The sequence below is a fragment of the Heterodontus francisci genome, chromosome 27 (assembly GCF_036365525.1).
Source record: "Heterodontus francisci isolate sHetFra1 chromosome 27, sHetFra1.hap1, whole genome shotgun sequence".
NCBI lineage: Eukaryota > Metazoa > Chordata > Chondrichthyes > Heterodontiformes > Heterodontidae > Heterodontus > Heterodontus francisci.
This window is the reverse complement of record NC_090397.1, coordinates 26,414,650-26,441,073: the sequence shown is the minus strand read 5'-3', so window position 1 is coordinate 26,441,073 and position 26,424 is coordinate 26,414,650. Positions and strand designations below refer to the sequence as shown.

Below are 26,424 nucleotides of genomic sequence, written 5' to 3'. Positions count from 1 at the left end.
GAGGAGACATTTCTTCACCCAGAGAATGGTGAGCCTGTGGAATTCGCTACCACAGAAAGTAGTAGAGGCTAAAACATAGTATGTTTTCAAGAAGGAGTTAGATATAGCTCTTGGGTCTAAAGGGATCAAAGGATATGGGGGGGAAAGCGGGAACGGGTTACTGAGTTGGATGATCAGCCATGATCATAATGAATGGCGGAGCAGGCTCAAAGGGCCGAATGGCCTACTCCTGCTCCTATTTTCTGTGTCTAATTCTGGGCAGCACACTTAAGGAATGATGCGAAGGCATTGGAGAGGGTACAGAAAATATTCATGAGAATGGTTCCGGGGCGAGGGACTTCAGTTATGTGGATAGATTGGAAAAGCTGGGGCTGTTCTCCTTGAGGCAAGAGAAGGTTGAAAGGAGATTTGATAGATTTGCTCAAAATCGTGAGGAATATGGACACAGTAGATAGAGAGAAACTGTTTTATTGACAGAAGGATCAAGAACCAGAGGTCACTGATTTAAGGTGAATGGCGACATGAAAAAAAGCTTTTTTTTCGCAGTGAGTGGTTAAGATCTGGAATGCACTGCCTCAGTGTGTGGTGGAGGCAGATTCAATCATGACTTTCAAAAGCAAACTGGATAAGCTCCTGAAGAGAAAATTTGCAGAGCTGCGGAGAAAGGGTGGGGGAGTGGGCCTAATTGGAGTCGTTCCTGCAAAGATAATGATTTAAAGGATTCTGCACAAAATGCTTGCTCCCATGGCTGTCTGGTCCCACCGCCTTCTGAAAGTTTGTCTGGTTGGCCTCCTGTGGACAGAGAACATCTTTCCTCCTCTGCACCTCCTCAACCAAGGTCTCCATTGCAGGGTTGGAAAATCCTGGACCCCAGTCTTTGATATGTTATGCCAGTCTTCTGACTTCCCCAGGTCAGAATCAGCTGTAGAATGACTTCTTGTGCCTGCTGCTGTCACAATTCACACAATTCACCTCCCTTTTAGAGGTGCAGGCTGGTTTTAAGTAGTGTAGGCTAACTTTAACTGGTGAAGCCTCTCATGATTTTTTGAGCCCACTGCTGAGGCATGGACTGGCTGCATGCTGCAATCATGTTAACTAGCAGGCAGAACAAAGTTGCGTGCTGCCTGCTTTGGAAGCTACGGGCACGGGTTAATCTCGTGAGCTCCATGCCCATTTTTGGGGACTATTGAATGTATTGTATTGAATGGCAGAGCAGGCTTGATGGGCCATATAGTTTACTTCTATTTCTTATGTTCTTGTGATTATCGAGTTTAGCCCCCTGCCTTTCTACCTTTTGAGGTGTCTGATCTCAATCAGAAGCTTCCTTCAGCAGCATAATGGGGTAAAATGCACAAAATGGTAGGTTGTTTGTGGCCCATGGGCTTGCTGGCATGGTTTTTTCAAATGTTCATGCTTTTTTTTCCCCTTAAGGTTGAGTGTCTCAGCACCATTGTGTTCGTAAAACTGGGAGGGACAGTAAACTTATACCAAGCAAAACAGAGCAATCGAGCTGTTGGCATTTGAAGGGTTGAATGTGGTCAAGGCAGTCCAGATTGTATATTCTGAAGAAATTTTCATGTCTTGTTATATCAACAAGTCTTAACACAGCAATCTTGTTACTTTGATGGAATGACCTGTACAATTAGTTTTCCAAAATGGTTCCGTCACCAGCAAAATTATACAGTACATTAGATTAAATGCTATCTGGCAAGACAAACTCAATAAGCCTGTTGTTAGTGAACACTGAAATCTTGTGTAGTGGATGAGATGATATTACAGATTGAAGTTTGCAATCTAAGCTAATGCACCGTGCCATAAACTGGTGATTTGGGAATTTCAAAATAAACTGATTAGTACTTAAAATGTGGATTGTGAAGTATGCTGAAGACTTTTTATCCACAACTTATCTATTCAGGTAAACAAATCCACATATTGCTATATTCTAATAGATATTAAGGGGGAGAAATTGGGCTCTGTAGAGTCCATTCTTGGGCGTTGCATGATCTTCTAACACTTGAAAATGAGGTTTGGGATGTGCACGCACACTTCCTCTCGAAGTATTCGGATGGTAAAGGAATTTGCACAGGCACACCCAACCACTACGGGCAACATGAGCTGGCAAATTGATATCAGTCAATAGGTAACGCAGATTTAACCCCAGAGCTACCAGTTTCAAAAACTGCACTCCAGTTTATGGCCTGTCTCACTCTTGCAACAGCTGAACATGACCACCCACCACTGGCCACAAATGCTGCTTGACCTACTTAACAGGTTTGTTGCTGGATTACTTTTTATGGCTGCTGGTGCAATTGTACATGTTTTTGGAGCTTTCCAATACTGCCGAAGGTTTCAGTAGTATACAGGGAGTGATCTAACTGGTGCTGAATTCTTTTCGTTTATTTAAAAGCTTGTACTTGTGTAAGTTGCTTCCAAGCATGGGTAGCCTAGTAAACCTTCCTCTTGGAATTAAGCATGGCTAGGAGAATGAAGAGAGGTCATGCAGAGCAGGGGGAAGAGGAGGAGAGGATGACAGCCCCTCAGCAGGAAGCCATATTCACAGAGGGCCTTTAGGAGAAATTCTCTTCGCTCAACTTCAGTGAGGACCAATGCTTGAGACAATAGTCACTTCACTAAAGAGCTTGTGACTGAAATCTACCAACTGCTGTAGCCACAGCTGCAACTCCAAAGCAAGTAAAGGACCCTGTTGCCTGTGGCTGTCAAGGTGTCTGTGCCTCTTAACCTTTTTTGCATCTGGCTTCTTCCAAGCTGGGGAGATGGTGACGTAGTGGTAATGTCACTGGAATAGGAATCCAGTGCCCAGGCTAATGTTCTGGGAATATGGGTTCAAATCCCACTGTGGCAGCTGGTGGAACTTGAATTCAATTGATAAACTAGAATTAAAAGCTAGTTTAATGGTGACCATGAAACGATTGTCGATTTGTTGTAAAAACCCATCTGGTTCACTAATGTCCTTTAGCGAAGGAAATCTGCTGTCCTTACCTGGTCTGGCCTACGTGTGACTCCAGACCCACAACAATGTGGTAAACTCTTAAATGCCCTCTGAAATGACCTTGCAAGCCACTCAGTTCAAGGGCAATTCGGGATAGGCAATAAATGCTGGCCTAGTAATCAACGCCCACATCCCACAAATAAATAAATAAAGCTGCTTCTGGAGATATAAGCAACATCTCACTGTTTGCAGCATACTGCAGGGAGGTCACTGAGGCTTTGTATACAAAGAGCAATAGCTTCATCTCATTCCCTTTTGCCAAAGACAAGCAGGTGGAGAGAGCCCAAGGATTTGCTCAGATTGCAAGCTTCCTCCAGTACAGGGTGCTATTGACCGCACACACATTGTTTTGTGTACACCTCATGTGAACTCGCCTATTTTCATGAACAAAATGGGATTACACTTCCTCAACATGCAGCTCATGTATGACCACAGGCTGCGCAACATGGAAGTGAATGCCCATTATCCTGACAGTAGTCATGATTCCTTCTTTCTGTGGCAGCCTCCTGTGCCTACATAAGATTATATAGGATATATGGCACAAGAAACAGGCCATCTGGCCCAACTAGCCCATGCCAGAGTTTATGCAATCTTCCGAATTTCCATGGGATTTCTTGCCGACTGTTATATTGATGGCCTCCAATTATGTCCATTCTGCTACCATGTCTATGTCCTGTTGCAGGCGGTTCATATATTCCTCACTGTTTGCCACACCTCCAAATTTAGTGTTATCAGCAAATTTTGAAATTCTCTGTATTCCAAAATCCAAGTCATTTATATATAGCAAAAAAAGCAGTGGTCCCAGCACTGACCCTCGGAACACCACTGTCTACCATCCTCCAATCTGAAAAATAACCCGTTACCACAATTTGCTGTTTCGTCCTTAAGACAATTTTTAAAATCCAATTGGACACTGACCCTCCTACTTCATGAGCCTCAATTTTGTTGAAGTACCACATAAAAGGCTGTTTATCAAACGCTTTCTTAAAATCCATATAAACAACACCCACCACATTCCCTTTATCAACGTTCTGTTATTTCATCAAAAAATTCAATTAGATTAGTCATAGAGTTATACAGCACAGAAACAGGCCCTTTGGCCCATCATGTCTGTGCTGGCCATCAAACACCTATCTATTCTAATCCCATTTTCCAGCACTTGGCCTGTAGCCTTGTATGCTATGGCATCTCACGTGCTCATCTAAATACTTCTTAAATGTTGAGCGTTCCTGCCTCTACCACCTCTTCAGCCAGTATGTTCTAGATTCCAACTACCCTCTGGGTGAAAAAAATGTTTCCTCAAATCCCCTCTAAACCTCCTGCCCCTTACCTTAAATCTATGCCCCCTGGTTATTGACCCCTCTGCTAAGGGAAACAGTTTCTTCCTATCTATCCTATCAATGTCCCTCATAATTTTGTATACCTCAATCAGGTCCCCGCAACCCCCCCCACTCAGCCTTCTCTGCTCTAAGGAAAAACAACCCTAGCCTATCCAGTCTCTCTTCATAGCTGAAATGCTCCAGCCCAGGAAACATCCTGGTGATTCTCCTCTCTACCCTCTCCAGTACAGTCACGTCCTTCCTATAGTGTGGTGCCCAGAACTGTACACAGTAATATTCCTCGCTGCATTTTAGCTGCCAGGTTTCCCGGCCGGCCACCATTCAATGATCTCCCTTTTACAAATCCGTGCTGGCTCTCTTTAATTAACTCGAACCTCTCTAAGTGTCTGTTGATATTTTCCCTGATAATTGTTTCTCAAACCTTACCCACCACTGATGTTGAACTTAACTGGCCTGTAGTTGTTTGGACTGTCCTTGCACGCTTTCTTGAATAAGGGTCTCAACATTTGCCACTCTCCAATCCTGTGGCACCTCACCTGTATCTAGGGAAGATTAGAAGATTATGGCTAGCCTTTTCAATATCTCCACTTCCTTTAGAAACCTGGGATGCAAGCCATCCAGACCAGGTGACCCATCTACCCTAAGCATAGGCAGCCTTTTTAATACCTCCCCCTCTCAATTTGTACCCTATCCATTACCTCTACTCTCTGCTTCTACCAATATTTTGTCAGATTCCACTTCCTTTGTGAACACTGATGCAAAGTTCTCATCAAGTATATTATTCTTGCTTTGCGTCACTAAGCATACATTACCCTTTTTGTTCCTAACGAGCCGCACTCTTACTATTCACATGCTGGTAGAAGATCTTTAGGTTCCCTTTTATGTTGACTGCCGTTCTATTCTCATGTTCTGCTTGCTGAATCAGAAATGCAGTGGGGATGCACAGATTTAGGTTTAATATAAGAATCAAGGCGTAGGTCAGAAGACAAATTTTGATGCAAAGGGTTATTAGAATACAGGGACTATTATTATGAATGACAATTGAAGCTGAATCATCAACTATGAAAAAGTTGCATTAAGGTTTTGTTGGGGGTGGGGGGAGGGGGAGAAGTATTAGTAAATAAGGGAAATGAAAGAGATTGGAATCAATAGCTTCATTGTGGAGTTAGCACAAGCCCGTTGGGACAGTATAGCTGAAGCTTCTGTGATTCTGTATTGCTGCTGTTTGCTAATTTTGACAAGTGATCCTCGGCATTACTTTGTGCAAGATGAAAAGTTGCTGTTGCATGTATTACAGTGGCAGTATTACAATAACTGAGTTTCATTACAATGCAGAAGTATAGATTGATCGGTCTTCAGTGGTCTATGTTGCTTTGTAATTCACCAAGAAGTAAGTTTATCTAGATTGCCTCTTGCTGGTATCAAACGAGCAATAAATGTTTGTTGCAGCAAATTATCCTAACTTAAAGTAGGCAGCTAAATCAGCCTTCAAAATTACTATGTACTGCATATCAATCAGGTACTTTTCTCTTCCCCAACCCTATTGTATTCTATTGACTTTGCCAGAAACCCTTCCTACTTTTTTTCCTTCCTGCTCTTTTTGTATGTTGTCCTTCCCTACTGCTTGCTTTATCTTGAGTTTTTCATTATTTTTCTTTATTGCTAAAATGACAGAAATAATGAACATCCTCCCTGACAAAGACTTGTCACAATACTCTACGGATTACTCGGAAAAGGGATTAAAACGAAGGCAACTTGGATATAGTGGGAAGGAAGTGAGATGGAGGGTCCCACAACTGGCGTTTCGATGAAGGGTCACTGACCCGAAACGTTAACTCTGCTTCTCTTTCCACAGATGCTGCCAGACCTGCTGAGTGATTCCAGCATTTCTTGTTTTTATCCCACAACTGGAAATGGTTTGCAAGATATAGCCAGAAAGAGGTTAAATTGCATATTTTTATTTATTCTTTCATGGGTTGTGGGTGTCTCTGGCAAGGTTGTTGCTCATTCCTAATTGCCCTTGATAATTGAGTGGCTTGCTAGGCCATTTCAGAGGGCAGTTAAGAGTCAGCCACCTTGCTGTAGGTCAAGAGTCGCATGTAGGCCAGACCAGGTAAGGATGATAGATTTCCTTTCCTAAAGGGCATTAGTGAACCAGGTTTTATGACAGTCGATAGTTTCATGGCACCTGAGACTAGCTTTCACTTCCAGATTTTTAAAAATTTACTAATTGAATTTTAAATTCCACCAGCTACCGTGGTAGGATTTGAGCCCATGTCTCTGGGGCATTAGCTTGGGCCTCTGGTTTACTCGTTCACTGACATTACCACCACGCCACCGTTTCTCTTATATACAGATAGAAAGAAAGAAATAGAAAAAGGCAAAAGAAAGTTGCGCACTCTGAATTGGAATTCATTAAACTCATTGAATCACACCACTCCCAGGTGGGCATTGCTGAACACTCATCAGTGCTGGAGACTTGCTGGCATTGGCCGCACTGAGGATCTGTTCAGTGCTGAGGAACCTGAATTTCTTTATGCTATATACCCTTAGTACATTACAAATGTAAGTTAAAACCAAACTTTATTCTCGAAGGAAAGCAATGAAAGGACTGCCAGAATAACTAGGGAAAGTTTTTTTTTATCTACGAATCACTTCAAAGGAATTTATTTCATTTGAAGCACTTTAGGATGTTTGAGAGATGTGATGAGGTACTATATAAACATGAATTCCTTGGGGAAAGAATCTCTAATGCACCTATTCCAGTACCCCTAATAAAAACAATATGCTTTAAAATGCTCATCAGGTTGGGCAGCATCTGTGGAGAGAAAAATAGAATTAACATTTCAGGTCGATGACATTACATCAGAATGACACCTTTCATTGGTATCCCAAGTCTCTCATAGCACACAGTGGACATGGTGAACCTCTAAGTGAATAGGCAAAAAAATGGCATGCATAGCAAATCTTTAATTTCGCACTACCTTATGAGTCAGCAAAGACACCAAGAAGGGGATATGAACATAATCATGTCATGTTTTTTGATGTGAAAAAGCTTTACCAACTGGCTACTAATTGAAAGCTGCTACAATATGGAAGGAAGGTTAGAATTTCACTCAATTAATCACAGATGTTCCTTCTAACACTTAAATGTTTTATTACAAGGGAACTCAATTACTGAATTTTTAAATGTTTGATTAACGTTTCATTACAGGTTTGAGATTTAATAAGTTTTGTCTGAAATATTGGAAAGAAAGAGAAAGAACTTGCATTTATAAAGCACCATTAGTGACCCCAGGATGTCCCAAAATGCTTCACAACAAATGAAGTAGTTTTGTCTTGCACTGTAGTAACTTATAATTTAGGAAATGCAGCAGCCAATGTGCACAAAGAAAACTTCTTTTTTGAAATCCTTGTGGGTCAGAAAGAACAGGAGTGGTCCTCTGAGCCCCAAAGGAATCTTTTGATCTCTTCCTCCACCCCACCACTTTGCCTCTCCCTCCCAACAGCAACATTGGTTTCCAAAGTCCCTGTCCAGCCATAATTTTATATTGGGATGATCTCCTAGGAACCCTCTGGCCCAGTTTTTGCTCCCACCCTTCAAGGAAGAAAGGAGCAAGTTGCATTTATGTAGTGCCTTTCGCAACCTCAGGACATCCAAAAAAGCTTTAAGCCAATTAACTACTTTTGTTTTGAAGCATAGTAACTGTTATACTTTAGAAAATACCACAACCAGCAATTAAGTAGTATAATTGTATCATAGGATTTAGAGTAGTAATGCAGAAAAGTAAGGAACGGAATAAGGTAGAACGTCTAGATTGGAAGAGGGCTAATTTCAATGTGATGAGAAGTGATTTAGCCAGGATAAAATCGGACCAAAGACTGACAGGAAGAGTTGTATCAGAACTATGGGTTACGTAGTGGGTGGTAATGACGTAGAACTCACTGCTCGTAAGGGTGGTGGAAGCGGAGACAATCAATGACTTCAAAAGGAAATTGGATGGGGGCTTGAAGGAAGTAAACTTGCAGGGCCACAGGGATCTAGCAGGGGAGTGGGAATGACTGGATAGCTCCATGGAGATCGGGCATGAAGTTGACTGGCCGAATGGTCTCCTCCTGTGCTCTAAATGACTGACTCTTGTGATCGAGTTAACTCTTTTAGTGATGTTGGTTGAGAGTTAAATATTGGCCAGGACACTGGGTCGCCCCTTTATTTTCTTCTACGTACACCGGAGAGGGCAGACAAGACCTTGGTTTAACTTCTCATTTGAAAGCCGTCACCTCTGACGGTGCAGCATTCCCTCAGTACTGTATTGAAATATCAGCCTCAGTTATATGCTTAACTCTCTGGAATTGGACTTGAACCCACAACCTTCTGACTCCGAGGTGAGAGTGCTACCAACTGAGTCATGACTGTGAAAATGCTACTGTATTGAAATATGGCTGGTGACCAGAAGGGGTGGGATATTTGCTCCCTTATGAATAAGTCGGCAGTGGTTGAAAATATAAGTTAAATATTTGAGCATTTCACCAGTTATAGATTTTAAAAAATTTTTTAGATTTGCCTTCAGTGACTTTTTTTGCTTCTAAGATGCCTGACTGAATTACTTCAAAGTTCATAGCCTGGAAGGATACAAATTTCATGTTTAGTAAAGCATAAAGCTCATTTCTGTGTATTGCAATGTACTCTTAAATGATTGAATTTTGTATCTCCATGATTCTCCATTGTGCAAAGATGTCTAAAATCAGGTCTAATGTCAGCTGCGATTATTCAGTGTTGGCTCTAGGTTACATTTTCTTCTGTAACTCAAGCTGTGATTATTTAGAGAGAGTAGGGTTGACCATCCACAAGTGCTGCAGTCTGTCAAAAGTGCCAGAATATGCCTGCTGTAACCTCCATAGCTGACCCTATCAAAGTTCGCAAGTTTAGGGGGAGACCCCTTAATTTGCGCATTCAGATTGGCTGTAGCCCATCAGTTGGCAGGATGGTACACCTGGATTCAAGATGTTAGCTGACATTGTACCCATCATTTCTCCATCCACTGGATCCCAAGCTGTGGACATACGGAACGTTTAGCCTAGTATTTCCTGCAACACCACCTTCCTGAATCCACAGCTTTGTTTGAGGGGTGGGGGGGTGGGTAGAGGCTCAATCCTCATGAGGCCAATAGGAAACTCCAAGGGAAGTCCAGGATCTGAACAAATTTATAGCTCTTTGCAGAATTGCACCGGATCAGATACAGATATTTGACTTCACAACTTGCGATCATCTTATAACATGACAATGCATCTTCCCAAAATGTTTCACATGGCTATAGATTCCTTCTGAATTGCAGTCACTTAATGGAGGGAAAATGTACCTTAGTGGCTTTGAATTCTTTTAATTATTCATGCAATGTGGGTGTTGGCAAGGCCAGCATTATTGCCCATCCCTGACTTCGCTTGAGAAGGTGATGGTGAGTCCCCTTCTTGAACATAAATGAGTGGCTTGCTAGGCCATTTCAGAGGGCATTTACGAGTCTACCACATTGCTGTGGGTCTGGAGTTACATAGGCCAGACCAAGTAAGGAGGACAGGTTTCTTTCCATAAAGGGCATTGGTGAACCAGATGGATTTTTGCAATAATCTGGCTGATGGTCACCATTACAGAGACTAGCTTTTTATTCCATATTTATTTAATTAACTAAATTGTTGAATTCCCCAGCTGCTGTGTTGAGATTTGAATTTGTGCCTCCTCTATGCTACTGGACCTCCTATATGTAAATCAGATCAAGATGAGATAAAGTGTAAAATCACAAGCATCAGGTTTGTTTGTTTGTTTAAAATTGCAGTGCATAGGCATATGGAATAAGCAGAGAAATTATATGTTTCAGAAATATGAAGAGATTGTCGATTGGAGAGAGGGCAGGTTGAGCCTGGCAGTGACTTTGCCTCATTTATTTGAAGCTATACCATCAGATTGCCTTTCTAGTGAATACTTGTATGGCTGCACTATTTAAAAAACCTCCATGAGTTGTACTGCCTTCTGGAAAGGTGGACAACTTAATTTATGCTGGTGTATCATGCATGGTTTTATAGGAATAATTTCCCTAGGAATATTCACTTAATTTTATAATTAATAATATTACAGCGATGTCTGTTTTCTACAACTTTTCCCTTGAGGATTAGATTATTACATTTACATGTTTTGTTTTTTCTATTCCTTGACTTGCATATTGAATCTGTGCTAGGTTTAGAAATCAGAATGAAAAATGCTTTGTTTCTTTAACATTGAAGCCTTATCCATCCACCTGCAATCAACCAAAAAAAATCTAGTTGCTTTCTATTTTCTGTAACTTTAACTCTCTAACCCTCTCCTCTACCCCTCTCATCCCATATGAAAATAGCAAATCAGGAGCTCGAGGTGCAGGACTTGGGAGAGTTTAAATATACCTAACATATAGTTATTAGTATGGGAACGGTGTGCAACCCATAATTTGGGCTACTCTGGATCCACTGAGTCTCCAGAAAGGTGAAGTTTTTGTTTTATTTAATCAAGGAATGTGAGCATCGCTGGCAAGGCTAGCATTTAATGCCCATCCCTAATTGGCCTTGAGAAGATGGTAAGCTGCTGTCTCAAACCACTGTAGTCCTTGTGTAGATACGCCCACAGTTCTGTTAGGGAGAGAGTTCCTTCGCTCTCGCTGGGTCAAAATCCTGGAACAGCAATACATTTCCAAGTCGAGATGGTGTGTGACTTGGAGGGAAACTTGTAGGTGGTGGTTTTCTATGCGGCTGCGACCTTTGTTCATCTAAATGGTAGAGGTCGTGGATTTGCAACGTGCTATTGAAAGAGCCTAGGTGAGTTGCCATAGTGCACCTTGTAGATAATGTGTAAACACTGCAGTTACGTTGTGCTGATGGAGGGAGTGAATGCTTAAGTTGGTGGATGAGGTGCCAGTCAAGCTGGTTGCTTTGTCCTGGATGGCGTTGAACTTCGAGTGTTAGAGCTGCACTCATGCTGGTAAGTGGGGAGTATTCTATCACACTCCTGACTTGAGCTTCGGAACAAAAAAAGGGCAGTCACACGACTGGGAGTGTACTGTAGGCCCGCTGAACAGTCAGAGGGAGATAGCAGAGCAAGTATGTAGGCATATCTCTGAGAAGTGCAAAAAACAAAAGGGCAGTAATAGGGGATTTTAACTATCGCAATATTAATTGGGATAGTTTTAGTGTGAAAGGAATGGAGGGAGCAGAATTCTTAAGGTGCATTCAGGAGAACTTTTTTGGCCAGTGTGTAGCAAGTTCTACGAGAGGGCACAGTTCTGGACTTGGTTTTAGGTAATGAAGCTGGGCAGGTGGAAGGAGTGGCAGTGGCCTTGTAGATAGTAGACAGGCTTTGCGGAGGCAGGAGGTGAGTTACTTACCATTGAATTCCCAGCCTCAGTCCTGCTTTTGTAGCCACAGTATTTATCTGGCTGGTCCAGTTAAGGTTCAGGTCAATGGTAATCCCTAGGTTGCTCTGACAGAGGATCACTGCGATCAAGGAATACATCTTCAAGTGACTCATTATAGCACCAAATTTATGTAATTGTGGTTACCACTACAAAGTTTCTGTCCACCTGTTCAGTCCTCACTTTCCAACCCACCAGCCCCCAGATCCAAAGGATCATCCTCCACCACTTCCGTCACATGCAGCGTGATGCCACTACGAAACGCACTTTCTCCTCCCTTCCCATCAACATTCCGAAGAGATCGTTCCCTCCGCGACACCCTCATCCACTCCTCCATTACCCCCACCACCTCGTCCCCTTCCCTCAGCACCTTCCCCTGCAATCGCAGGAGCTGTAATACCTGCCCATTTACCCCCTCTCTCCTCGCCTATCCAAGGTCCCAAACACTCCTTTCAGGTGAAGCAGTGATTTACTTGTACTACTTTCAATTTAGTATATTTGCTGCTCACAATGTGGTCTCCTCTATTGGATGACAGCCTTGCGGAACACCTCTGCTCAGTCCGTAAGCATGAACCCAAGCTTTCCAGTTGCTGGCCATTTCAACACTCTTTTCCCCCTCCCCCCCCCCCCCCCCCCCCCCCCCCCCCCACCACTGTCATGCTCACATCTCTGTCCTGGGATTGCTGCAGTGTTCCAGTGAACATCAGTGCAAACTCGAGGAACAGCATCTCATTTACCGATTAGGCATGCTGCAGCCTGCCAGACTGAAAATTGAATTCAATTGATGGCCCCCCCCACCCCCCCCCTTTAATGTTTAGATATTTTTTCTTTTTTATTTGGCTATTTTATTTTAGGTTTTTTAGTGTGTTTAGTTTGTTTCTACTGTGCCTACCCACTTTCTGTTTGTTAAAATTTTGTTTTTAATGTTTGTGCTTGGAGTGCTTTGTGCTTTACAGTCTATTCACAACCTCTCTGTACTAAGGCTTTGTCTTTCAGCACACCATTAACACACCGTTTGCCTTTGTTCCATGACCTTCTGGTCAGTTATTCTCTGTGACCTTGTCCTATCAACACCTTCTCTTTTGTTATCTCTCGCCCCCCGCTTTACTTGCTTAAAATTTTTTACATCTCTAATATTTGTCAGTTCTGAAGAAGGGTCACTGACCTGAAATGTTAACTCTGTTTCTCTCTCCACAGATGCTGAGTATTTCCAGCATTTCTTTATTTATTTCAGTATATCTGGGCGTGCTACACCTATATCACCAAAACTGTGGTTAGTACCATATAGAACAATATGTCAATTTAATTGTCTGGTAAAAGAAAAAATTGGTGGTAGGGGCTTGCATATTAGAATAAAATAGAAATAATTGCTTGCGTGTATTTTCAGGACTTGAGTGGTGATGAAATTTCAAGTTGTCATGCAAATGACAGAAGTGTTACTTATTTGTCAGATAAATGAAGAAGGATGCAAATCTGCGAGAATAATGGTTCAAAGCCCAAATCTATTAGAGATGTTCACTAACGTGTTATACAGTAAAGTGATATTTCATTATTTACTTTTTGGAAATAGAACCCATGCTTTGACATTTCGTGTGACGGTTTGGTTTGTCTGAGAGTGATGGACCATTATATACTTCAGGGTATTTTGAAATGGTTAAATAACAATGCAGAAACAGGCTTGTGAGGGAAGTAATTAACTCAGTAAAAGCATTGTTAGCCTGTTTTTCACTGAACAATTTGGCAGTGATGTACATTTGTAAAATTTGTTCATGTACAGCTCTTCTGTTCTCATGAGATCTGATTCTGGTGCCAGATTTTGAGTATCTTGTTCTGCTCCAGTTGACAACATGCTATTGCAGCAACAATCGCTTGCTGCTCCTGCTGGCTAACTGCTACTGGAGCTCTCTTCCCTTCACTACACACTAGACACTCTAATTCTCTGTTCTAACCTTTTGTCTGCTCTCACCATGCCTTATGTACTTAGAAGAGGGGACCGTGTGTGCAATGTCTAAGTTTGCTGACTATGCAAAGTTAGGTGAGAAAGCAAGCTCTGAAGAGGACACAGTGAGGCTACAAGAGGATTATAGACAGGTTAAGTGAGAGATGAGGTGAGAGTGACTGCCCTTGACAGCAAGGCAGCATTTGACCGAGTGTGGCATCAAGGAGCCCTAGCAAAACTGGAGTCAGTGGGAATCGGGGAAAACACTCCGCTGATTGGAGTCATGCCTGGCGCAAAGGAATATGGTTGTGGTTGTTGGAGTTCAATCATCTCAGCTCTGGGAACCATCTTCAGCTGCTTCATGAATGACCTTCCTTCAGTCATAAGGTCAGAAGTGGGGATGTTCGCTGATGATTGCATAATGTTCAGCATCATTCGCGACTTCTCAGATACTGAAGCAGTCCGTGTAGAAATGCAGCAAAACCTGGACAATATCCAGGCTTGGGCTGATAAGTGGCAAGTAACATTCGCACCACACAAGTGCCAGGAAATTACCATCTCCAACAAGAGAGAATCTAACCATCTCCCCTTGACATTCAATGGCATTACGATCACTGAATCCCCCACTATCAACATCCTGGGGTTACCATTGACCAAAAACTGAACTGGAATAGCCATATAAACACCGTGGCTGCAAGAACAGGTCAGAGGCTAGGAATCCTACAGGAGCAACTCACCTCCTGACTTCCCAAAGCCTGTCCACCATCTGCAAGGCACAAGTCAGGAGTGTGATGAAATACTCTGCATTTGCCTGAATGGGTGCAGCTCCAACAACATTCAAGAAGTTCCACACCATCCAGGTCAAAGCAACCCACTTGATTGACACCCCATCCACAAACATTCACTCCCTCCACCACCAACGCACAGTGGCAGCAGTGTGTACCATCGACAAGATGCACTGCAGCAACGCACCAAGGCTCCTTAGACAGCACCTTCCAAACCCACAGCCTGTACTACCTAGAAGGACAAGGGCAGCAGTTGCATGGGAACATCACCACCTGCAAGTTCCCCTCCAAGCCACACACAATCCTGACTTGAAACGATATCACGTTCCTTCTCTGTCGCTGGGTCAAAGTTCTGGAACTCCCTTCCTAACAGCACTGTTCGTGTACCTACCCCACATGGACTGAATCTGTTCAAGAAGGCGGCTCACCACCACCTTCTCGAGGGCAATTAGGGATGGGCAATAAATACTGTCCTAGCCAGCGATGCCCACATCCTATTAATGAATAAAAAAAATTGAGTAAGCCTGAACATGACAGATGGAATATAATATGGAGAATGGGATATTATCCATTTTGGTAGGAAAAATAGAAAAACAAAATGCAATTAGGAGGGCAAATAGTTTGGCCTTTATTACAAAAGGATTGGTGTATAAGAGTAAAAGAAGTCTTACTACAATTATAAAGCGCCTTTGAGACTGCACCTGGAATACTGTGTATAGTTTTGTTCTCCTTACCCAAGGAAGGATGTACTTGTTTTCGAAGGAGTGCAACAAAGGCTCACTGGACTGTTTTCTGGGAGAAGGGTATTATCTAATAAGGTCAGATTGAACAGACTGGACCTATATTCCCTCCAGTTTAGAAGAATGAGAGGTGATCTGATTGAAACATGAAATTTTTAAGGGGTTTGATAAAGTAGATTCTGGAAGGATGTTTTCCCCTGGCTGGGGAGTTGAGAATTAGGGATCACAGTCTGAGAAAGGGGTTGACCATTGTTAAGACCAGGTGCGAAAGATGTCTATGGGTTTGTTACTATCTTCACCTGGTCTTATTGTAACAGGGTTTAATTTTAACCAGTGTTTTGAGCTCCCCGTTTGTGAATCCTTGTTCACAACTTTCCAATTTTAAGGCAAAGAAATGAGCACAAACAGGCTTTTTGTGGTTTAAAGCAGAAAGATGAAATTTATTAAACCTTAAACTGAAACTCCAATACGGTTAACACCTACGGGTATACGACACACCCACGCTAGCATGCACACGCGATACACACATGCAAATAGGGACAGAAAAGAGCAGAAGAAAAGATAAGTACAACAGTTTCAGGCAATATCTTGTTACTGTTTCTCGAGCTCGCAGTAGTCCTTGATTCAAGATATGGTCTTGCGTTTCATTGGGGCCCCGTATTCTTTGTAAACCTTGTTCACATAGGAGATTTATTCTCTCTGCGTTTACGTGTCTTCACAAGATTCAGTTCCGTGGCAAAGAGATGGAGGCAGGCAGACAGGAGAGGGTTTTGCTTCAATTCCAGGAGCACAGCCTTCACTCCATGAGCACACGGCTTTGTCTAAGTTCAAATCCTGTTTTCTCCAATTTAAAACTCTCAGTTCAGACCTCTGCAACAGCCAGTTAGTCATGTGACTGAAACTGGTCTGACCGCTTCTGTGTATTGGGGAAGCAACTATTGGGTCCCCATTGTTTCAACATTGTCTGGTACTATGCAAATGTCCTTCTAGTCAGGACTTGCAATTCTGAGTTTTTGTTCATGTGGTGAAATAATGTGTGCCTCAGTCTTGGCAGGTGGTGGGGGGAGGGGTTTGCCTGACACCATTTAGACCTGAGATGAGGAGAAATTTCTTCATTCAGTGGGTGTGAATCTTTGGAATTTTTTGCCATAGAGCTGCGAATGCTCCATCGTTGAGTATATTCAAGTCAGAGATTAATAGATTTTTAGATACTAGGGGAATGAAGGGATATGAGGATAGTACAGGGAGGTATAGCTGAGGTAGAAGATCAGCCATGATCTTATTGAATAGCAAAGCAGGCTCAAAGGACAGTTACTCCTGCTCCTAATTCTTCTGTTCTATCAATTACTGTAAAGATTGCTAATGTTACTGTTGGATCAAAAATTAAATAGCTATCAGCTATCAGCAGTTCCCTAGCAAGTTTGTCAGTTTTTGAGTGTTACAATGCTCAAGAAATATCACAAGAGGTACAGTGACTAGGAGCAATTTTGAAAGAATTATTTGGTGATTCTGATCATCACAACTCTTGTATTTACTTAGCAGTATTCTCTGGCCATCACATACTTTTTTTTGATCTGATCCTATTATAGCCATTGTGATATTTATTTGGCAGTATGTTAGAGATGATGTGTTTGTAAATTCATCCTGGAAGGGAAACAGTGACTCAGACCCATGTAAAAAAAAAATTGTGTACATGAAACCGCAGCATTTTTGGAGCACTTGTGGAGTCTGTAATGTGACCCTTCTGACCCTCAAACACCTTTTAGAATTCCATGATTTAAAAATAGAATTTAATTTATTCAGTCACTGCGAACCAATTTGCTTTGGTATCTGGATTATTGATGCAGATTAGAATTGCGTACAAGCATTGATGCATTGGCTCCACTTCATGCTTTTCCTCTTTTCCCTCCATGCAAGCCACATCTAATGCTTGTAATAAATTGCTCTTTTTTTTTAAACCAATTTCTTATCCAGTTTCAAATTTACTTTTGATCTTTGTGGCTTTTAGTTCCATCTTTGATGTAGGAATTTGTCAAAAACCTTTTGAAAGCATAAATAAGCTACAATCATAGCGAGACCACTACTTATTTTATCTGCATCCTCAGAGGTTTGTAGGGGAGATCCTCTAAATCCATGCTGACTGTTCCTCATCAAGTTACTGTTAGGCAGGTGCTCCTGCAGCCTGCTGCTTAATATATTATGCACCATCTTAAACCTATTTGCCCCATTGCTACCTTCCTGCATTTTTTTGTTCAACTGGAAGGCTTATGGAACTTTGTTTAAAGCTTTGAAAGTATGAAACATTATAGGAAATATTTAATAATACTTTCGTTTTTAATAAAGGAATACTTTTGACTTATCACACTACAGTTTTCAAAACTTACAGCATTGGAAACTGGAATATTTATAATGACAGTTTTAACCTCAATAATGCAACACAAATTTGTGGCTAAGTACTGGAGTTCTGATATTTATTATTCATGAAATGGATTTCATATAAAGAAACTCTTAGCAATTTAATCTCAAAAGGGTTAAGCTTTGTTCAGTATAAAAGATACTGAGGGTGAAATTGGTCTATGCCAGCAGTACCAACCGGCCTTGTAGTGAATCGGCAGCCGACTTTTCACCGCCAGTTTTCTACTGACTTGCAAAATATTGCCAAGATTTTTAATTTCAAACCAAGTAAAAGTGAATAAGAGTCTAGAAAATGAGTCTCAAAAATGCATTCTGTGACATTCGTTGGAAAGATTGCGTGCAGTGAAAAAAATGGCAGCCGATTCACTGCAAAGCTGGTTTCATGCGCTGCTGTAGACAAATTTCACCCCACTTAGTTTTAAAACAGCATTAGATAGAAAGATTCAGTGTAATCTGTTTTTAAACTTACACTGAAGGTGCCTTTTCATCAGGGTTACTGAACATGGTGTACATACATTTAACTGAAAACCCAACAGTATTATTTTAATGAAAGCATTGTATGTGTAAAGGGATTGACATTTGAAACAAATTTCAAGGGCTTAAAAGAATAAAGTTGTTAATACCATCTTCCCCTTTCTTTTATTAGCTCTCTTTTTATCCTACTGAATGAACCATGATTGTATAGTTATGCAGTACAAATACCGCAAATTTTAATAGTTAATATTAGACTACAAATGATAAATTTCTTCCCTTTGTTACCTCTAGGTACTACAGTGCTACCATATTGCAGATGGCAGGAGTTCAAGATGACAGATTAGCAATCTGGTTAGCAGCAGTCACAGCATTCACAAACTTTGTTTTTACACTGGTTGGAGTTTGGCTTGTTGAGAAGGTAGGACGCAGAAAGCTCACCTTGGCCAGTCTCGCAGGTTGGTAAATTTATTTTCTGAATCTACATATTCATAATAACAAAATCGCAGCTGTTGTCATTCATAGAAGAAATGCAAATGAGGACAAGATGAGGCTACACTTCAAAAAGGCTGATGTATGTGGTGTCACCTCTTAACAATTACTGCAAGGTCTCTGCCTGAGTATACAGCCTTATTTCTGTAATATTCTGATAACTTTTAAGGCTTAGTACAGAATATCTAAGAGTGATGGTTACAGGAACAGGAGTTTATTTACACGTCTTGCATCTATGGCTTCTGCTTACACTCCACACGAAGTTTAGTACAAATTCTATTGCATTACTTCTGATGATGCTCACCGTCTATTTACATATTCTGTCCAGTTACAACCCTATATTACGTTATACTACAGTTTCTAAACTTTTTCCCTTGATTATGATGTTGTGAGGACTCTGGAGAGATACAAATGTTTTTAGTGTTTATTTGAATTAGAAATCAAGCCAGTGACAATTTGGCTTCAAAACAGTTAATTTTGGGTGTTAAGTTCTGACTACACCACCTGGTGGGATTGAGCAGATGTAGTTTTACTCTATTCTGAAGATGCTGGTGATGCAGTGAAAGAAGTATTCGATTCTGCACCTTTATATTTCTGCACATTTTACAGCAGCACATTTCTGAACTTTAATCGAATAGTTAAATAAAAATATATTTTTGAAAAAGACTGAATGATAACATACATGGAGGTAACATCTTGGTGTATAATTTCCATACATCTTCAGTGTGTCTGTAGCAAGACACGACACCTCAGTGCTGCATATTGGTAGGGCAAAAAAAATTGGTAACAATGTAACTGATTATTTGAGCCAGTTAAGTATCAATGTGACTAAATGTGAATGAATTAGAAGCAGCAAGAAATATTGGGGAGCAGCTAACTGCAATCAGAAAACCAAGCATTCAAATTGCTCATCTGTTTTCTTACATGGTATTGCACCCAACAACCACCTGTTGCACGTTGGATGTTCTGGTGGTGCTCAGCTTGCCACAATTCCAGCGTCTCAACAAACTGAAATTGATGATACAAGTTAATTGTCAATGCTTTTGAACAATAAATATAGAGATTGTTCGTAACAACAAGTGAAAAATTGAAGGTAGTGGAAATATGAAGCAAAAGCAGGTCAGGCAGCATCTGTGGCGAGGTCAGAGGTTAATGATTCAGGTCTTCAGATTCACTCTTTAATTGCAGCATTCTTTGTTATTGTTAGTGCTGTGGGCTGAAGAGGACCGGCAACTTATACCGACTATGAAAAATGATAAAACAGAGAAAAGGGTACTTCCCTGTGTGGTTTCTCCACCAGCTATTCTGGGTAGCTTGCTAGCATTACTTACAGGTTTTGTGTTTGGGCATCAAATTATTTGCCTACCCACATAAAGGGAATAAACATGCGATGCAGTTATTTACCTGCTCAGCTTGAAGGTTTTCTTGATGGTTTCTGTGAATTTTTACAGGCACAGCATTTAGCCTTGCAATTCTAGCAGTTGGATTTTTGTTATCAGCCCAGGCTTCACCACCTGTAACTCTCCACCCCAGAGACCCATCAGGCCATAATGCCAGCTGTGTTCAATACAAGTGAGTGTTCTCTCTGTTACATTTAAAAACGCAAATTTTCTTTACATTGTAAACCAAACTCCATTTTTGTCAGAGTGCTATCTGTCACATAGATGTAGAAATGTACAATCGTTCATCGGAACCAATACAGACTACAGTTATCTTTTGGCCCTTCTGAAAATTGCAGCAAATTTGTTAATTGACACTGACATCAGTTTCATTCTGTGCACTGCCTTAAACTTGCTTCTTGGATGGAATGATAGCAATTGACAAAAATGAGCTGATGCCAAAGACATTTTAAGACTGGGATAACTATTATACCTAAGAGCACTGCTGGTGTTCAAAAGTGTTTAGGACTGAGAAGTTACCATAACATAGACAGTAAGATTAGCAACAAGCTCATTTCTAGTAAAAAGTAAAAGTGAACCTAGGATTACAAAGCCACAAAAAACTATAAAATAAAAACCAGAAAATGCTGCAAATATTCAGCAGGTCTGTCAGTATCTATGAAGCGAGAAACAGTTAAAAGCGCCACACTTTAGGAAAGATGTGAGTTGATAGAGAGAAACTGGTCCCATTGGTGGAAGGATTGAGAACCAGAGGGCACAGATTTAAGGTAATTGGCAAAAGAAACAATGGTGACATGAGGAAAAACTTTTCACACAGCGAGTGGTTAGGATCTGGAATGCACTACCTGAGAGTGTGGTGGAGGCAAGTTCAATCGAGGCATTCAAGAGGGAATTGGATTGTTATCTGAAAAAGAAGAATGTGCTGGGCTATGGGGAGAAGGTGGGGCAGTGGCACTAGGTAACGACTGGCCAAATGGCCTCATTCTTTGCTCTAACAATTCTGTTCTTCAGGTTCGTGGCCCGTTGTCAGAACTGGAAGTGCTAAGAGATGTAACAATTTTTAAGCGAGGAAGGGAAGGCAGGAAAATGGGATAGGGTGGAAGGCAGGAGACAGTAAATGACAAAAGAGGTACTATATCAAGGCAAAAAAATGGTAAAACGGGACAAGTAAAGAAACAGAACCCGTGTCCAGAGAAGGTGTAACTTGTGCAGGATCACCACTAACAGCTGCCATCCAATAAAAGTGACATAGGTTATCATCTGAAATTGTTGAGCTCCTCAGTGTTGAGGCCAGAAGGCTGTAAAGTGCCTAGTTGGAAGATGAGGTGCTGTTCCTCAAGCTGACATTGAGTTTCTTTGGAACGGTGTTGCAGGCCAAGGTCAGAAAGGCCAGAGTGAGAGTGGAGTAGAGAATTAAAATGACAGGCAACCAGAAGCTTGGGATCACGTTTGCGGACTGAACAGAGGTTTTTGGGGTGAGTCTAGAAGTGCGGTAATGGAACAGACACAGTCAAGGGCCCTATCACTATGGTGGGAGGAATCCTCTATTGAGGAAAAAAGAAGACATATTCGAAGTGCTTGTATGGAAGGTTGCATCCTCAGAACAGAAGTGATGGAAATAGGGAAACTGGGAGAATGGAGTAGAGTTTGTACCAGAAGCAGGTTGTGAGGAAGTGTTGTTAAGGCAGCTGTGGGAGTCATTGGACTTATAGTAGATATTGGTCGATAGCCCATCCCCAGCAATGGAGTGAGAGAAGTCAAGGAAGGGAGGGGAAGTGTCAGGAATGGATTATGTGAACGCAAGAGAGAAGGGTGGAAATTGGAAGCAAGGTTGATGAAATTTTCCAGTTCAATGAGAGCAGGAAATGGCACCGATACAGTCATCAATGTACAAGAGAAAAAGGTGAGAGAGGGAACATAGCCCATGAAAAGGCAGGCCATATTGGCTCCCATAGCAACACATTTTATTTGGAGGAATTGAGTGGAGTTAAAGGAGATATTGTTCAATGTGTGAACAGGTTCAGCTAGGGGGAGGAGAGTGGTGGTGGATGAAGACAGGTCAGCCTCTGTTCAAGGAAGAAGTGGAAGACCCTCAAACAGTCCTGGTAAAGGATGGAGGTGTCGAGAGATTGGACATTCATGATGAAAAGAAGGATAGGGCTAGGAAACTGTTAAAGTGGCAGAGAAAGCGTCATGGTTCTAGGTGGGAAGAGACTGGACAAGGAGAAAAAGTAGTGTCGAGCTAAGAAGAAAGCATCTTTGTGGGGCAAGAACAGGCTGAAATTATGGGTCTACCAAGGCAGTCCTGTTTGTGGATCTTGGAAAGGAGGTAGAAGCAGGCTGTTCAGGGCTGGGGTACTGTGAGGTTGGAGCCTGTAGAGGGAAGATCTCCAGAAGAGATAGGTCAGTGAACATTCTTGGAAACAGTGGTTTGATGTTCAGTGATAGGGTCATGATCTAGGAGGAGGTGTCAAACAGTTGGCATTCACTCCACTAGGTAGAGGTTGGTTCGCCAAAAAACAACAGCACCAGCCTTGTCAGCAGGTTTGATGTTGGGGTTGGCTGTGAGAACAGATTGCTGCAGGTTCAGTGGAAGATAGGTTAGAATGAGTGAGGGGAGCAGAGAGATTGAGACTGCCAATGGATCTAAAAAGGGTAAGAGAGTAGATAAAGGGGTCCATGTGGAAGGAGAATGCTGAAAATGAGGAAAGGGTTTGCTGTGTAGGTGGAAGATTCCTGGACAAAGAAGTGGATGTGAAGGCGATTGAAGAAAAGCACAGCATTGTGCCTAGTCCAATATTCATTGAGATTGGGACCTAAGGGGATAAAACTAAGGACAGCCCAAGGACTGCTGCGGTTCAAGAAGAAAGCTCACCACCACCTTCTCGCGGGCAATTAGGGATGAGCAGTAAATGCTGGGCTAGCCAGCAACACTCACATCGCATGAGCGAATTTTAGAAAAAGATTAAGTCTGTGAGCATGACCCTGAGCTTTAAGTCGCTTGTCATTTTCATTATTTGCTCCACTTGCACGCTGACCTTTCTGTCCTCAGCCTCACTGTTCCAAGGAAGCTCAACGTAAGTTGAAGGAACAGCACTTCATCTTTTGACTAGGAACTTGACAGCCTTCTGGACTCAACATTGGGTTCAACAATTTCAGATCATGACTTCTGCCCTTTCTTCGTGTGGCAGCTGTTGATGGTGATTTCTACATTTCCAATTTACAGCTCTTCTGAACACAACTTTTGATTCCTTACTTGTCCTATTACCGTCTTTTTGTCTTGCACTATCATCCCTTTTCCATTTAATCTCTCCTGCCTTCCACCCTTTCATAGATCTTCCTGTTTGTTCTTTCCTCCCCTTCCCGTGCATCCCCGCACCACCACCCCCCCCCAATCACTTTCCCTGAAAAAAGTGTTACATCTCTAAGCATGCCCAGCTCTGATGAGAGGTCACTGAACTGAAATATTTACTCTTATTACTCCCAGTACTGTATTGCCAGCAAGAATAGAAATAGGAAGATGGGCAGGATCAATGTGTGGCTTGAGGCATGGTACAGGAGGGAGGGCTTCAGATTCATGGGGCATTGGGACCAGACTGAAAAAGCAAGAGACGCCTATTCAAAAGGGATGGTTGTATCTTAACAGGATTGTGATCAGTGTCATGGTGAGGTTCACTAGTGTGGTTGGAGAGGGTTTAAACTAAATTGGCAGGGGGATGGTCACCAGCCCATAGGAGGGGAAAAGAGGAATAAGGTGCATAACGTGAGAGTGTTAGACAGCCCTAGAGAAGGAAGTAGTACTATATTAGATAAGAGCAGACTAAAAAGGACTGCGAGGAATACAAAGACAAAGATTTAGAATGCATTTGTGTGAATGCACAAAGTGTGGTGAATATGATTGGTGTGCTACAAGCACAAGTAGCTCTGTGAGAATGTGATGTGGCAAAAATGGAAAGATACTATAATAATGGCGAGGACTGGGTGCTTAATATTCAGATACAAAATGTTCAGAAAACATAGAGAAGGAAAAAAGGGAGGTGGGGTAGCAGAACTGATTAGGGAAGACGTTGTAGGGAACAAGGGCAAGAATCCATTTGGTTAGAGTTGAAAAGCAAAAAGGGTATGATCACACTACTGAGGGTATTCTATAGACCTCCAAATAGCACTTGCCTTCCGGGAGAGCAGCGGAGAGGAACGGACCTGCAGGAAGAACAGAGTGGGGAGCGGATAAATGTAGCCCGAGAATCGCGGCCTAATGCACATGCCTGCTGGGAAAACAGCGGAGAGCAGTTCAGGCGCACTAGAGTTGGATAAAAAAGGGAACGCTAACATCACAGGTGATTGGTTGGTGAGTAACTGCTATTAGGGAGTATCAGTAAATAGCTAGGTTAGTACATTACTGTTCGGGTGCTTGTGTAAATAGCTTGGTGAGAGGGTCTCAAAAGCTAATAGAGTAAAAAAATTAAGTATTAGTAATAAGGAACAAGTGAGTAGCTGGTGAGTTTTATTTTTGAGTAAGGTTTATTTTAACTAATGAATTGTATTGATGTTTAGTAGGATTTATCAGTACTAGTAAGGTTTTGTTAATTCAAAGGTGTTGTAGTATTGGTAAGGTTTCTTTTAGCGGTAGCAAAGGGTCAACTAATAAATGAAGGAATGGCAGGGGGTGCTTCGTCCTCAAGAGTGTACCTCCTGTGCTATGTGGGAGCTCCAGGATACTTCCCGTATCCTGGAAAACCATTCGTGCAGGAAGTGTTGTCAATTGTGGCAGCTTGAGCACTGGGTTTTGGAACTTGAGCGGCAGCTGGCGACACTGTGGTGCATTTATCAGGATGAGAGCTACGTGGAAAGCACATTTTTGATGTGGTCATCCCACAGCTTAAGAGTATGCAGGGACAGAGGGAATGGGTGACCACCAAGCAGTCAAAAAGAATCAAGCAGGTAGTGCAGGAGACCCCTGAGTGCATCTCACTCTCCAACAGGTATTCAGTTCTAAATACTGAGGAAAGTGGTGCTTCACCTGGGGAGTGCAGCCAGAGCCAAGTCCATGGCACCATGGGTGGCTTAGCTGCACAGAGGGGTACAGGGAAGACTGGAAGAGCCATAGTGATAGGTGATTCATTAGTGAGGGGAGCAGACAGGCATTTCTGTGGCCACAGATGTGAATCCAGGATGGTGTGTTGCCTCCTGGTGCCAGGGTCAAGGATGTCACTGAGCGGCTGCAGAGCATCCTGAAGGGGGAGGGTGAACAGCCAGCAGTCATGGTCCACATTGGAACCAACAATATAGGTAGAAAGAGGGATGTGGTCTTACAGTCAGAATTTAGGGAGCTAGGTAAGAAATTAGCAAGCAGGACCTCAAAAGTAAGAATCCCCGGATTACTCCCGGTGCCATACACAAGTTTGTATAGTAATAGAAGGATAAGACAGATGATTACGTGGCTGAAAAGATGGTGCAGGGAGGGCTTTAGATTCCTGGGACATTAGGACTGGCTCTGGGGGAGATGGGACCTGTACAGGCCGGACGGGTTGCACCTGAACAGAACTGGGACTAAGTTCCTTATGGAACGTTTTGCTAGTGCTGTTGGGGAAGGTTTAAACTAGTTTGGCAGGGGGGTGGGGACCTGAGGGTAGGCTCAGTTGGGACAAAATCAAATGAAAATGGAAGGCAGAAAATTAATGGATGAGTCTGGAAGACAGAGGAAACAAAGGTGAGGAAACAAAAAAAAGAGTTTGGCAGTGCTCAAGGGTATTTATTTCAATGCAAGGAGTATAGCAAATGAAGCAGATGAGCTGAGGGCACAGATAGACACGTGGCAATATAATATATATCTATTACAGAAATATGGCTTAAGGAGGGACAGGAATGGCAGCTCAACGTTCCTGATTATAGGGTTTTCTGATGTGATAGGGAGTGGGATAAGAAGGGGGAGTGGCAGTTTTGGTCAAGGAAACTATTACAGCTGTGAGGAAGGATGATATGTTGGAAGGTTCATCAAATGAGGCCATATTTATTGAACTAAGGACCAAAAAAGGGTCAATCGCACTGCTGGGAGTGTACTACAGACCCCCAAACAGTCAAAGGGAAATAGAAGAGCAGATATGTAGGCAAATCTCTGAGAAGTGCAAAAACATTAGGGCAGTCATAGGGGATTTTAACTACCCCAATATTAACTGCGATAGTTTTAGTGTGAAAGGAATTGAGGGAACAGAATTCTTGAGGTACATTCAGGAGAACATTTTTGCCCAGTATGTAGCAGGTCCATCAAGAGAAGGCGCAGTTTTAGACTTGGTTTTAGGAAATGAAGATGGGCAGGTGGAAGGAGTGGCAGTGGGAGAGCATTTTGGTGGTAGTGATCATAATTCAGTCAGTTTTAACATGATTATGGAAAAGGACAGA

General features: G+C 42.2%; 1 protein-coding gene across 3 annotated transcripts in view; it reads left to right on the top strand.

The window, feature by feature from the left end:
* LOC137384712 (proton myo-inositol cotransporter-like) overlaps positions 1-26,424 on the top strand; it is a 194,140-nt gene that overhangs the window by 133,414 nt on the left and 34,302 nt on the right. For all 3 annotated transcript variants that reach the window (XM_068059022.1, XM_068059024.1, XM_068059023.1), the window contains exons 5-6: positions 18,428-18,591; positions 20,077-20,197. In XM_068059022.1, the coding sequence (XP_067915123.1) occupies positions 18,428-18,591; positions 20,077-20,197 (285 nt within the window). The remainder of the gene's footprint in view (positions 1-18,427; positions 18,592-20,076; positions 20,198-26,424) is intronic.